We start from the raw sequence: 14,231 nt of genomic DNA, 5'->3' as shown, positions 1-14,231 counted from the left end.
CCAACGACGATGATGAAAACTCAAAACGCCTAACAGGAAGTGATAATAAGTTGGGCATTCATATATTCTGGGAATTGAAAACGAAAATGAACTGGTGATTGGTGAAAAATCGTGGCCAACCTTATATTATTCTATTTGAAAATTTGTCGCGAAGAGAAAACGTTCAAAAATGGAAATTTTTCAATTGGGTGTTGTTTTTTTTGGATGTTTGCTGGTGAGTTAAAGGATTTAAAAAATAAGTATCTCGTCTTAATGGATTCTGAAGTTGTGTACTCACTTCATACGGAATTTATGTAAACTTCAATCGCTACTAATTCGCAAATAAAATACAACTATTGGTGTAGTGTGGCTGTATCAAGTTCATATTTTCAATTCTATATGGGGTATAACATCAGATCTAGAGTGAAGATGTTTTGTGGAACATGGACAGAGGGAAAGGGACAAAACTGAAAGAAATGCTGGGATTCCCAAATCATCTGGACATGTTAAACACAGGAAATTTATTATTAACTATTCATACGAAATAATAAGGTACAGAAACAATGAACTTTGTTAAATTTGCATGAGTGTATTTCATTCCAGTTATTTTATGTTTTTCACTTCCTGTTCTTGGTTGTTAGCAATCATCGTACAAATAAATTATTGAATTTCACAAAGAAAATGGATAACGGTGAGAAATTTGATTTTATGACATCTTAACCAATAACATACATTGATGTAGCAGAAGGATTTTTTCAAGTACTCAAGTTAAATAAGCACATGAACTGAACTTGCATAAAGAAGTTGAATAGGGAATTTTTGGAAAAAAATTTTTGATTTTGAAAATCTATATCATTTGACTATTGTAGTCCAGGGTTATACAGGTTGATTTATTAGCTCTCCGAAAAACGACTTCTAAAAATAAAATCTCGTCTTGGCGAGAATTCTGAAATTTTATATTTTAGGAGTCTTAAGGGGGGGGGGTTAATTACTCGCAGTACCCCACATTTCTACGCCCTGACTTCGGTTCCTTATGTATTGAAGTCAAGGGACGTTGAAAGTCATAGAAAAAACTATAGAGTTGGACGTCGTTTTTCGCCTGTGAACAACAGCTTCAGCGACAGTTCATTTGTGAAGAAGATTTCACACGGTAAACGAGACTTCGCACTTTCGTTTATGGAACTGGCCCCTGAAAAAATACTCAAATCCCCTCTGCCCTAGACACTAGACAACGAATTTGCAACACCCGATACGTGTTCACTGAATATACAGGGTGGCCACTTTTTCAATGGGATTGTATTAGTAACTTTTAAACCATAAGAGTTAGGAGGTCGGTCAAATGGAGAAAAAGTTGCATGCATAGAAGCATTACCAAGCAGTTCAAACAAATCGAGATTATCAGGGCCGGTTTTCGAGATATCATAAGAAAAGTAAATTATGTCATTTTGATTTTTCTTTTTTTCCCACTTTATTTCAAATATTATAAAAAAATGTTACAGGAATTTTTTATTCGACAGTAAATTATTCTCAATTTGACGTAATCAGATTTCGTATCCAACGTTTCGTACTCTCTGGGCCACCCTCAACCTCATTTTCTTCAATACGGACCTGCATATTTTATGACATTTTCCGATTCAACGATATATCATACAATGTCATTCAAAGTTGATTTTCAGGAGATTTTGACCCTCATCCAAAATTAATGGTGTGTATGTAAGAAAAAACAAGTCTATTAACGATATCAATGTTCTGACCCAAATTCAATCGAACCCAGAAAAAAAATCGAGAACTGAGGCCAGTCAATGGAATTTTTCAAAAACTGCTCTTAATAAAATAGTCAAGAGACGCGAATACAATGATTTGAATACCAAGCCTTGCAAAAATTATATCGTAATGCTCTCAAAATAAATTTCGATTCTGTAATTCGTTTCAACGGAACAAATGACAAATACAACAGTAGCGATACCTCGCGAGAAAATTGAGAATGTTTTGGAAGGTATTCAAGGAGACCAAACAAGGAAATGTATAAGAAGAAGAAGTATGGGCTCCAGAACCGTAAGGTGCATTTTACAAAATGGTGGACATTTCGAACACTTACTTCATTAATTTTCATTTACTTTCGAATAATCATTTGGTTTTTCTTTCATAAATGATACTTTCGTTTAATTATTATGAATTGAAATATTTGAATGATTATTATAAAAGAAGAACCAAGAAACCAGTATACTGGTTTCTTGCTTTGATTCTAATATGTTCCATTTAGTTCAAGATGGGTAAGTTGATTTTCTTATCGAAATTTATTGCATGTTGCATGTTGTTAATTAAACTAAATGAAGGTAATACAGATCCGACCCGAAGAAAATTGGATGAGGGTCAAAATCACCTGAAAATCTACTTTGAATGACATTGTGTGAGATATCGTTGAATTCAGTGTTGAAAGTTATTTCGAAAAATGTCATAAAATATGCAGGTCCGTATTGAAGAAAATGAGGTTGAGGGTGGCCCAGAGAGTACGAAACGTTGGATACGAAATCTGATTACGTCAAATTGAGGATAATTTACTGTCAAATAAAAAATTCCTGTGACATTTTTTGATGATATTTGAAATGAAGTGGGAAAAAAAGAAAAATCAAAATGACATAATTTACTTTTCTTATGATATCTCGAAAACCCGCCCTGATAATCTCAATTTGTTTGAACTGCTTGATAATGCTTCTATACATGCAACTTTTTGTCCATTCGACCGACCTTCTAACACTTATGGTTTAAAAGTTACCAATACAATCCCATTGAAAAAGTGGCCACCCTGTAGAATCATTTTTATGATATACTAGGAAGTCATCTCATCTTTTCTCTTAACTCTTCAGATTCGGATTGAAGCTCAAAATACGTCATCACCATTGGATTTCATCAACACTATGAAAACCTCGTTGGAAGCTGCAGGAGCCGGGGCTATCAAGCTAGGACCCATGGGGTTGCTTGGTGATATGAATGGGCAATTTGGATTGAAGGTTAATAAGGAGCAAACAACTTCTGGAACTTCTTCTGCGATCGTAGGGACGGTTAGAAATAAAAGGTTACTTTCAGCTCTCGGTACAAAAGATGGAAAGGGGTACAAAAGTTTGATACATGGAACTAAAACCTCTTTATCTAAGGAGGATCCGAAAAATTGTTATGGACGTTATGGACGTCAACCTATTATAATACGTGAGTGCAATATAAAAATGAAATAAAATTTATTAGTCGAGTTTTTTTAAGTTAACCAATCTAACTCTGTAATAAGTATTAACATATCATAGTCACACCTGTATTGTACATTCTGAAAATGGATTTTGGTTGTTTTTTAAGTTTTGGAAAATTTATTGTGTATTTTCTATCACTTCAGGGATTAAGTTGAATAGCTTGCTAGACTTCGCCCTGCTGTGATAATGATCTGCAAATAAAGACCAGCTATCTATCTATCTATATAACTCAATATTTATGTTACAGCTATTATAGTACAATCTACAACAGCAGCTACAACTACAACAACAGCTGCGGGATAATTCTTGAAATAATTGAATTGAGATTCTAAATAAAAAACCAATAATAAAAAAATTCTATATCGACTGAGTTTTTGTTCTAGTTGTGACCATGATTTACTATGTTTGCCCTCAAAAAGTCATGTATTTCTAGGTGTTTTTGTTCCTTAAAATATTGGATCAAAGGTCTAAATAACCTTTTTCGGCAACCGTCCGGGAAGTGCTCACTTCCCGGACGCTTTTTCTCTGAGAAAGTAGCATTTCCCGGCCTAGTCCGGAAAGTACGTACTTCCCGGACTAGGCCGGAAAAGAATCATAGAATCCATAGCAACCGAGATAACGGCTGACAGTTCATATGAAATTAGTTGTCAAAAATTTGCATGATTTTTGATCGCAATCGCAATAAAATATGGAAAGCAGCAGCGATAGTGTTATTTTACATGGTTGCCGAAAAAATATTGTACGCAACACGCCCGAAAATGGTTTTTTTGGACTCACAGACTTCCAGGACGAGCGTAAGCGTCTATTCGTCCAAAAAAACCCTATTTTCCGGACTTGTTACGTAAATTACTATTACCAACTCAATCGATTCCAAGGTACTCAGAAGGGTTCTATCCAAAACGGATAATTTAATTCATTTGATAAAGTTACCTCTTGAAAGAGAAATTCAACCAATATGTGTTTTGAATAGATAGTCTCTTCTACATAGACCTCTAGAAAACACTTCATGTTTTTGTTTGTTCCAACATTTTTGATGCCTTGGTCTCTAAGAGACCTCTCAGAAGATAATAGCTTGTACGAGTTTTGTTTTGTGTAGGCTTTGTTACTATGTATCATCTTCACTTCGGGCAATGTTTGATGTAATGTTATTATATTGCAAACTCCTTGAACTTTCTGTTTTAAATATGTCAGAATATGTAGATGTTGGTACATCATTCAGAATATTTTCATCTCAAAATATAAAACATCTAAAATATACAACACCACCTCTGTAAGATTGCACATAAGTGTTTCTATTTCGGTTTTCTCCTTCTTTGAAAACTCATTTTTATAAGTGCACTAAAAAATACAAAATCCAGAAAATAAATTAATTGAAAAGGTTCGATTGCAGCGTGCTCCAACTGACATTTCAAGTTATTCACTGTTATTCATTATAATTCAATGGTTCCAGAAGATTTCATTGTTAAGAAAAAGCAGTGGTCAATACAATCCACAGTTCACATGCTGAACGAATATCAAAGAATGAATAATTGACGATTCTCTCACACTCACATCAAGAAATGGCCATTCAGTCTTGTAGGGCCTTATAAGAATTCTTGAATTATAGAAAATTACTTAGAAAATTTTGACTTATTTTTTAGAAACGTTAACACCCTGCAGCTCAAAGGTTAAGAAGTTCAACACATAATTTACTAAGAATTTGACTTCTTAAAAGGAGTCACACTCATTAGAATCTTCTCATATTATGGAAGACCCTGCATATAAAGAAATCCAGCATATTATAATGGCGATGAAACATGCAGTTTCAAACTATTAAGAAATAATTACTTTTGCCTGAGTCAAGCAATGAGACACACTCTTTTCTAGATATACAGGGTGTCCCGTAAAGACCACGTCAAGAGATAATGTAGATCAAAGGATAACCCACCTGCTATGACAAAATTCCCATTATAAAAGTCTTACCGTTTTCGAGATTTTTTTTTTTTGAAAATAATGAATTTTTGGCCCTTTCAATAGTTTTGCCCTTACGGTTGGTACAATTTTACATCTTTCTGGTAAATTTTTTCAGTAAAATATTGCTGAAGAATGATTTCAACGTTTACATTAAAAACATCCTCCGAAAATTTTAAAGGGGGGCTATGAGAAATATTTCTATTGGAAATTTTGGTTGTGGATTATTTTGTTCATGAAGTTCAGCCGAGCTACTGCTGCACATTACACCAATATATTGTCTATTTTATAGTGATTTCAAGGAGGTATCACACAAGTCATTTGTTATTCAAAGAAAAAAGATATGGCTGTTTTTATCCAAATGGGTACGTTTCTGACAAAATCAAGTTTGTCAATTCTGTTGAGAAAACTTCGATGTTGCATTACTTAGTGAACACTGGCAATTGTTTACGTGCGAAAATATTACTTGCATAATTATTCACCTCAACGAAATTCAATTTTGCCGGCAAATTTTGGAAAACATCATGCAGATCTAGATTTTTTTTGTAAGATCATTTGGAGCGACGAGTCTTCCTGTACCAAGGATGGGCAAAACTATTGAAAGGGGCAAAAATTCATTATTTTCAAAAAAAAAAAATATCTCGAAAACGGTAAGACTTTTATAATGGGAATTTTGTCATAGCAGGTGAGTTATCCTTTGATCTACATTCTCCCTCGGTTTGACGTGGTCTTTACGGGACACCCTGTATAGAAGAATGAGGCAATAATTAAAGTTTTGGTAAAAATGTATATCCTTCGGTTCCGTCCGTAGTAATGAATCAGATTCAAAGTAATGGAGTTTCTGAAATGGCGATAAGTCTGAAAATTTCAAAAGAAAACAGTTTATTAGGAAAATGGTTATTTATAACTTTTGATTTCCTCTCCCACAAATTATTTATCTACCTTTCGGAATTATGGCTTCGGTTTTATCAAGGCTTATTTTTTCAGTAAAAAAACTTTTGACATAACAAAAAAAAAAAGAATTAAGATTTTTCACTGATTAAATAAGTCTTTTCAAGTCTTAATGAAAGCACGAATTGTGCCGGAACGTCGGTAGATACTTAGATAGTTTGCGACATGGGAAATTAAGAATTACGAATATCCATTTGCCTGATAAATTGCTTTTAAATTAAAAATCAGAGATGATATTTAAAAATTACAACTATAAATTTTAAGTTTTTCTCTTTATTCTAATCAAAAAATTTTCAAGCTGTTGGTACTGCAGTTACACCAGAAGCAGTGCCCGATGCTGCAGCTGCTGGTACCGGGAAACCTCCCGTACCTCCTGCTGCTGTACCTCCAGCTCCTGGAATAGCACCACCAGCTCCTGGAATAGCACCACCAGCTCCTGGAAAGGCACCACCAGCTCCTGGAATTGCACCACCAGCTCCTGGAATCACACCATTAGCGCCACCCCCACCTATAAAAATGAAAGAAGAAAATTTATTGAAAATATTCAACGCCTACTGGCAGATATTTAGTTTTTAAAATGAAAAATTGAAACCACGTTATTATCAAACGTTACCAATGATGATGATTGGTGGACCACCTCCAGTACCACCTCCACCACTAGTTCTGTATCCCCCACGGTAACAGTCAGCTTTCTTTTGACCCTCACCAATAAGACCTGCTAATCCATAACTTTCTGTAGCTCTCAAACTTTCCGTTTTTCTCATATTTCTGCTACGAGATGGCCTGAAGATTGCATCAAGATTGTCGTCCATGCCATTTTTCAGAGCAATAGTTATAGTAATCTACGAAAAACATAACATTTTGTAACGATATTTGATGAATAATCATTGAAAATTGTTTGCTTCATTATTACCCAAAATTCAACGAAATTATTATCAACAACTCACCAATAATAATAAGAAAAATAGCTTAGGTGCTGAAAGGGAAGTGGACAACATTGCGAAACATTCAAACTCGAACTAGGTACGATAACATGCATTATGCGTTAAGATTCCAATTTTTATATTTTCGACAACAGTGGGTATACACTTCCTCTAATATTAACTTTTTTCATCACCAAATGATAGTGGGTATATTATGAGCTTGAAATTCAACGGAAATATGAAATTATCTCTGTTAGACTAGATTTATTCGAGGATTTTTTTAATATGAAATTAATGAATTTTGAATAATGTTCTTTTCGATACATGTCATGGAAATTTTCTGGAATGAATGATGGATATGTGACTAGGATTCAAAATGTAACTGTCTCTCAAAATTTAATTTTAATATGGTTTATCAAATTACCTTTTGAAGACCAAGAACAAGAAAATAAGAAATGTTGGTGAAAAATTTTCAAATGAAATAAAAGTTGTGAATTGCTTATTAATTATTTGCTGAAATGGATCTTTTCGGTTTCCAATATATTTTTAGTTTTAGTTTCAAATAAGTAGGGATGTGATGAAATAAATCTTCTGAGGATTCTAAAAGTCTATCGTATCGGAATAACGAATAACTTTTTAAAGTACTTTTGAAAGGATTGAGGTTAAAGATGTTGGTTTGGTGAATTTGTTTTAAAAGATTCAGTGTGGAAGTGTGAAAAACTCCACACTTTTTCATAAAAAGTATTTTAGGAAGGAAAAAATGTATTTTTAGTGTAACTATTTTTTATGGATTCAAATTTTAATCCAGTTAATGATTTAGGATATGGGGAATGCAATAAACGTGCTCAACTGAATTCTAATGAATAAATGATAATAGTTATTCATACAACAAGTGAGTTAAATGAATGTTTATTCATGAGAAGAAAGTTCAACCCACGAGCCCGAAGGGCGAGTGGGTTAATTTCTTCGAGTGAATAAACATTTTTAACTCACGTGTCGTATACAAAATTTTATCCCATTTTGATGAAATTTCAAGGAATGAATACTTTTTAGAGGAAATATTAGGTATAATTCAAATTCATAACGAGATTTCCCTTCGATCGATGGTTGCTAGGGCACTATGTAATTAATTGTTTGCAAGTGTCAATGAAAATTATAGAACCGTCAAAGAATTTTTATTTCGAAAAAATGTTGAGCGGTGACGACGAGGTTGTAGTTCCTGAGTGCATTATACAAGAAGCAAATGAGGCAGCAGAAGCAGTAATTCCATTAAAATCAAAAATATTGTACGAAAAGCAATATACGGCATTTTGTGCCTGGAGAAATAATAAAAAAGCCAAAGGTGTCAACGAAAAAATAATTTTGGCGTATATTTCCGAACAATCCAAGAAAGTTAAGTCGTCGTCTTTATGGTCCTACTATTCGCAACTCAAGAAAATGTTGGCTCTGAAAGAAAAAATAGACATCGGCAGATTTAACCAAGTCACCGCCTTTTTGAAGCAACATTCCAAGGGATACGTAGCAAAGAAGTCGAAGGTATTCACAAGAGAGGAGTTTGAATACTTTTTAGATGCCGCTCCTGATGAGCAATATTTATTGATAAAGGTTGTTTTTATTATGGGTGTTGCTGGAGGGTGTAGAATCGGCGAGCTGGTGACTATGACCGTAGATGACGTGGAAGATCGGGGCAGCGTATTGGTTATTCAGATTCCAGATACGAAAACTTATAAGAAAAGAGTGTTCACTGTGGTCAATGGTACTAATAAGGTTGCTGCACTCGATATATTCCGCAAGTATAGGAACTTGAGGCCAAGCAAAGTTGCTCACAAGCGACTATTTATAAATTATAAAAATGAAAAATGTACCGTCCAGCCTGTAGGTGTGAATACATTTTCGAAAATGCCCGTTACTATTGCAAAGTATTTGGGCCTTTCTGATGCTGAACAATATACAGGGCACAGTTTCAGGCGTTCTTCTGCAACCCTACTCGCAAATTCTGGGGCAGATTTGACAGTTTTGAAAAGACATGGTGGATGGCGCTCAAGTTCTGTTGCAGAAGGATATATTGAAGATTCACTACAAAACAAAATAAATATTTCTGAACAAATACTTGGTGGGGTCACAAAAACCGGAGTTCCCGATGCAGAAATGGATATTCCAGCAGGGCCTGAGAAGTCCTCAAACACATGTGCTATAACGACTGAGCGTGTTTCCTTTGGAGGAGGTTCAGGTTTCCAGTTCCATTTTCAAAATCTTAGTAATTGTAATTTTTACTTTAATGATAGAAATGACTGTTAATGTAGAATTTTTGATAAATTTTAATAAACATACTTTAAAATGAGTTTTACGTGCATTGTGTGTGGAAAGAATAATTTTCAGAAAGTGAGTGGTGAACATTTTATTCCACTAGTGAATTAAAAAAATTTTAATTCACTCAGTGGATAAACGTCAACTTACCCTTGTTACCATGGGTTGAATATTGTCGTCTTTAAACGTCAAAATGGGATAAAATATATTAATCAATTTCAGGTTTCAGATCCTTCTGGTGAGTTTTGACTATACATATAACGCTCGAACATGTCGTTTTTTTCTTTGATATGATTGAATTGGATGATCGGATGATGCGAATGAACGATTATTCTGAATTAATATAGATATTATAGATATTCACGATGCAAAGATGTTTAAGATTAGTAAATTTGATAAAAAAATCATTTATGAAATTCGTTTAAATCAAAATAAAATTATTTAATATTCGTTCTTCCAGTAAAATAGATTTCCTAGAGAAAGTAGATTATGCCACCCTCCATTATTGGCCGCCCCTCTAGAGAGAACCCTGGATTTTCAGGCTCCTAATTCAGTTTCGATTTTAGAAAAAGCTTGAAAATTTGTTTTTTTTGTTTGAGATTATTGAGTAAAACAATTGGATGATGCGGATGAACCATTATTTAATTCGAATGCGCCCACGCCCAATACATGATATTTGATATAAAAAAATTAAGAATATTATAAAATAATGGAATGTGGTATGAAATAATGAAATTTCTCAAGAAAGATCAGTTGAAAGTGATGAAATGGAATTGTTTTCTTATATTCTGCATTCCATTATGAGGACTCAACATTCTGATTAGAGAATTAAAAAGAAAATAATCCAGAACCCCAAGTGGCAATAAAATTCGGCAACGTAACACCGACAAGACTGATAAGTGCATGTGTTTTTTATGGTCAATAAATCGTAAACAGCACTATGAGGGGAGACTTGCCAAGTTTGCATGGATGAAAAACTAAGGAATCTTCTTAGTGTTGCATATTTTGTTATCTGTCTGTTGCTATATCTCCTTGATTACTTTGGTTACTTGGAAATTGGAACCTTTTTCGCATTGTATCCATGGTGTATTTACGGCTCGTTTCAGGATCGTATTCTGTTCGACTTGAAGTCCCTGCAGATAGATCTTTATGGCGTATCCCCAAGCCGGGAAAGCGTAAGACATGACCGGCCGAATTGTGGACTTGATGTATAAACAGACCAATGCAGACTACGGGAGCGTCAGCGGGAGCGGAAACGAAACTTTTGTGGGATGTAAATCTACGGCGGGATATGAGGGAGTGCATACTGGTACGAATAGGACGCTTGCGAATTGTGGAATGTCTGCGAATTAATTTCGGTTCGCAGCGTGCAGTGTTTTCCCGCAGTTCGCACAGTAGTTTAGTCTTATTATTATCGCGTTGGTGTGCATGCTATGCTATCTACCCGCTGCCGCATCTAATGCATCGCTCCCGCTCTGCGTTGGTCTGTTTATACCTTAAGATAGAGGAAGCTTGTTGAAAAGAGAGATTTTCCTGCTTTTGCAAAGTAGCGGTTGCAACGCTGCCGCTGCTGTATTTCCTTTCGTCACGATTGATGTGACGTGTTGTTTCCAAGTAAGCTTCTTGTCTTACTCCCATAAACTTGGCCTCGTTTTTTCATTCGATCTTCGTACCGAACATTACGACTTGTCCTTGGGGATCATTTTTCTTTCTCAGGGTTTACTTCAATTCTCCATCGAGAAAACCACTATTGATGTCTGTAGATGGCTTCTTGTAGGTACTTCGTTGCCATTTTGGGACATCCCGAACTAGCAAGAATGGCAGCAGTTCCATGGAGTTTTATACAGTTTTTGGCATGTCAGTTACATATATTGTGAACAATAACGGAGACGGCAGAGAGAACTCCGTGCTGAAAGAAACCTCTCTGAAGACAATACTACGTCACCTCTAGCTCTAAACCTGCGAGAATGCAGGTAAGAGGCTAAAAGTTGGACCATGGAGAGTGGGAAACCGGCCGCAAGCAGTTTGTATAGAAGTTCTTTGCGCCATGCTTTATCAAACGCTTTGGCCACATCCAAGAACACATCCCCTGTGACTTGTTTGCGGTTATATCCATACGTGATTTGTTCCACTACTCGGAGCACTTGTTGCACAGTGGAAAACCAAACTGTTCCAACTGTATGATCTTCCTATCTTCTGTTATTCTCTTCAATCTTTTCAACATGACCTCTTCCGTAATTTTTCCTATGCACGAGAGAAGACTGATCGGACGGTAGTTCTGAGGAAATTTAGCATCTTTGCAGGACTTGTGGATTGAACCACGTTGGCTTTCTTTCATTTCTCGGAAAGTACTTTAGTCGTATTGTAGCATTGACTATATTCGTCAGTGCGACTAAGTCTTTTCGAGGTAGGTTTCGCAATGTCAAGTTGGTGATGCTGTCCGGTCCTGGTGCCGTTTTCACTTTACTCGACATAATTGTGTTCTGGATTTCCTGAACGGTTGACGTCGTCGATGTGCTCCAAATCCACATGGTTGTAATCGGGGTTGCATTGGCTTTCGAGGTTATCTGCGAAAGAAGCTTCAGCCTTTTTTCTGGACTATATAACATTCCTTGTAGACCGTGAATCGTTGGGGTTGGTTTCCTATCTGAGCGCAGTGCTTTGGCCGTTCGCCAAACACTGTTGTCTCTTTTGGAGAGAGAGATTATTTTATCTTCCCAACGATCATTTCGGTCCTTTCTGAGAGCCTCCTTGACTCTATCCTTTAGCTGATTGAACACTCGATGGTGCTCAGGGCTGAGTGTGTTCTGAGCTCTGAGCATCGCTCTGTGCTTCTCCCTGATAAGCTCCTTGGTATCCTCTGGGATCCAGTTTTTCTGACTAGGCAAAGATGAAATTCGTGTTGAAGCGTCCAATGACGTTTTGGTGTTCTTCGTTTACGACGTACAGTCCAGTTACTTGGAGTCATATATGAATGTAATCGGACCCATATTTGTCATCATTTGATCCTTGAAATCCTGTCAATTCAAATTATCCATTCCATGGTTCTAACATTTCATTTCCTTCAATTGTAGAAACTGGTATTATATGAATAGAATAAGGATTTTCTCAGTGAGAAAATATAAGAATTGAATATAAGAATTTACATTGTACATTGATACAATTTTATCAAGATGTGAAGAATAAATAATACACAAAATTTATATCCAGACACAATATTTCGTCAAACGAAATAATTTAATCAGATTATTTATTTACTTATTCATTTTGTGAAAGAAAACAAATCACTTAAACCTCTCAAACATACATACATGCACATTTAGCAGTGATTAGCAGCTCCAGAAAACGCGGATTCTGGTGAAGTTGGTGGTATACTCTATATATATATATATATAGAATATAGATACTTTTTTGCTAGTTCTGACAATTTTCGGGGTGCTTGTATCTATTATTTTTCCACTATTCTAGTGTATTTAAATCTTTGGATATTGGCGTGAATATCTTTTTCATTTAACAATAATTCGTATGATTCGTATTATTTTTTTATCGATTCATCTAAATGGTTTTCGACAGGTAATTCTAATGCCGTCATTTCAATCGATTGCAAAGTTTCTCATTTAAACCCTTGCTTTCCTGTTCCATATGCATTGCCATTTCTACAAATTTCTTTATTTCTGTGGACAAATATTGTTTTATTTTGAATGGCGAACTGACGCATATTTCTATTCGTTTAAATCTAGGGTCCAAAAATGTACACACATCAACTGGAGAAAAACCTCCTCTACCAAACTGAATCAGAAAAAAGTTTGGTGAATCTTTCGTAGAATTGAATAAGAAGAGTATTTATTGTTCCTAGAATTTGTTTGATCATTCTTTTTTTCAATAAAATTTTGTGATATGATTGAATTATCGGCATGAATATTGAAAGTGTTGGCTGAGGTTCCATTGATAATAAATTGGTGACGACCTCAAGAGATTTCAAGAATTGCATAAGGTGAGAAAAAAGTGAAATCATTAATTTGTAATTCGTTGAAATTTTTAACTGAAGGTTGGAACCTATTATCACAATGAAAATACTCTAAATATTCGGTTTGTGATCTAAATAACAAGTTTCCTTAAACATTAATTAGAAATAAGAAACCTTACGATCCTATATTTTAAACTTGATCTATATATTTCAAAAACTATGAGCTATGAGGAGAGCTATGGAGATAGGTAATACTAAAAAAATCTTGCAATTCAAACGCTATGTAGTTCGGTAACCAAGCGTTAGCGGACACATGTTTATGGAAAAAAGTCCTTATTTGACCTGAAAAATACGACCCTGAAATCTTGATACTGAATTTCGAATCACCCTGTATAATGGATTTATTATACCTGTATACCTGCAGAAGTGAGTCTATGTAGAGCCATAGTATATACTACGTTAGAGCGCCAGAGAAGATGTTATTACGTCTATTTACCCAAGGGGTAATTTGAAAGATCAATTATCTTCTCTTTGCATGTAATAAAAATAATTGTTGGCTTTTCGAAACGGTATATGGCTTTTTTCGGTATAACCAGGGTACTCCCAACTTTCCAAGAATAACGAACCTTTTTACATTTTTGCATAGTAACAGTGAATTTTGTTCGATAATATAATTGCTGTTCGTTAAATAGATCTATGTAATATTTATGCATATTTATTGCTAGAGATTAACGAAGATCCAGTCCTGTCATCAGTGTCTAGGTTTTTTGTGTGGAATATGCCACGGTAGTACTTTCTTTATTATAACCTGTGATAATAAATTCCAATTATAAAGTTGCTGATGAGACAATTAATCAGTCATAAACAATTAATTAATCAGGGTTGGGTTAAGTACTTTTAATCACAAATAAA

The 14,231-nt window shown here is 34.9% G+C and overlaps 3 protein-coding genes across 3 annotated transcripts; 2 read left to right on the top strand and 1 right to left on the bottom strand.

Annotated features, from left to right (window-relative positions):
• Window positions 1-24: 24 nt before the first annotated feature.
• On the top strand, window positions 25-3,587 carry LOC123676412. The gene is made up of 3 exons (XM_045612293.1): window positions 25-214; window positions 2,847-3,186; window positions 3,469-3,587. Exons 1-3 carry the CDS (start codon window positions 170-172, stop codon window positions 3,522-3,524), a joined length of 441 nt encoding a protein of 146 aa, XP_045468249.1. The 5' UTR covers window positions 25-169; the 3' UTR covers window positions 3,525-3,587.
• Window positions 3,588-6,375: 2,788 nt separating this feature from the next.
• LOC123675854 (glycine-rich protein 5-like) lies at window positions 6,376-7,181 on the bottom strand. Its single transcript, XM_045611394.1, has 3 exons — window positions 7,070-7,181; window positions 6,736-6,964; window positions 6,376-6,630 (listed from the first exon to the last, which is right to left on the bottom strand). The coding sequence occupies exons 1-3, from the start codon at window positions 7,118-7,120 to the stop codon at window positions 6,416-6,418; spliced, it is 495 nt and encodes a 164-aa protein (XP_045467350.1). The 5' UTR covers window positions 7,121-7,181; the 3' UTR covers window positions 6,376-6,415.
• Window positions 7,182-8,098: 917 nt separating this feature from the next.
• LOC123675282 lies at window positions 8,099-9,343 on the top strand. The gene has a single exon (XM_045610625.1). The coding sequence runs from the start codon at window positions 8,192-8,194 to the stop codon at window positions 9,341-9,343; it is 1,152 nt and encodes a 383-aa protein (XP_045466581.1). The 5' UTR covers window positions 8,099-8,191.
• Window positions 9,344-14,231: the final 4,888 nt, after the last annotated feature.

This window comes from Harmonia axyridis, chromosome 3, assembly GCF_914767665.1.
Source record: "Harmonia axyridis chromosome 3, icHarAxyr1.1, whole genome shotgun sequence".
NCBI lineage: Eukaryota > Metazoa > Arthropoda > Insecta > Coleoptera > Coccinellidae > Harmonia > Harmonia axyridis.
Note: the sequence above shows the minus strand (reverse complement) of the source record. Positions and strands in the feature narration are given on the sequence as shown.

Coding starts and splice junctions, on each gene's coding strand:
- LOC123675854 (XM_045611394.1), bottom strand. CDS start 7,120: ATGTTGTCCACTTCCCTTTCAGCACCTAAGCTATTTTTCTTATTATTA. Junction 6,965..7,069: donor TATTTTTCTTATTATTATTG/GTGAGTTGTTGA, acceptor TGTTTTTCGTAG/ATTACTATAACTATTGCTCT. Junction 6,631..6,735: donor TCCACCAATCATCATCATTG/GTAACGTTTGAT, acceptor TCATTTTTATAG/GTGGGGGTGGCGCTAATGGT.
- LOC123676412 (XM_045612293.1), top strand. CDS start 170: ATGGAAATTTTTCAATTGGGTGTTGTTTTTTTTGGATGTTTGCTG. Junction 215..2,846: donor TTTTTTTTGGATGTTTGCTG/GTGAGTTAAAGG, acceptor TTAACTCTTCAG/ATTCGGATTGAAGCTCAAAA. Junction 3,187..3,468: donor ACGTCAACCTATTATAATAC/GTGAGTGCAATA, acceptor TTTATGTTACAG/CTATTATAGTACAATCTACA.
- LOC123675282 (XM_045610625.1), top strand. CDS start 8,192: ATGAAAATTATAGAACCGTCAAAGAATTTTTATTTCGAAAAAATGTTG.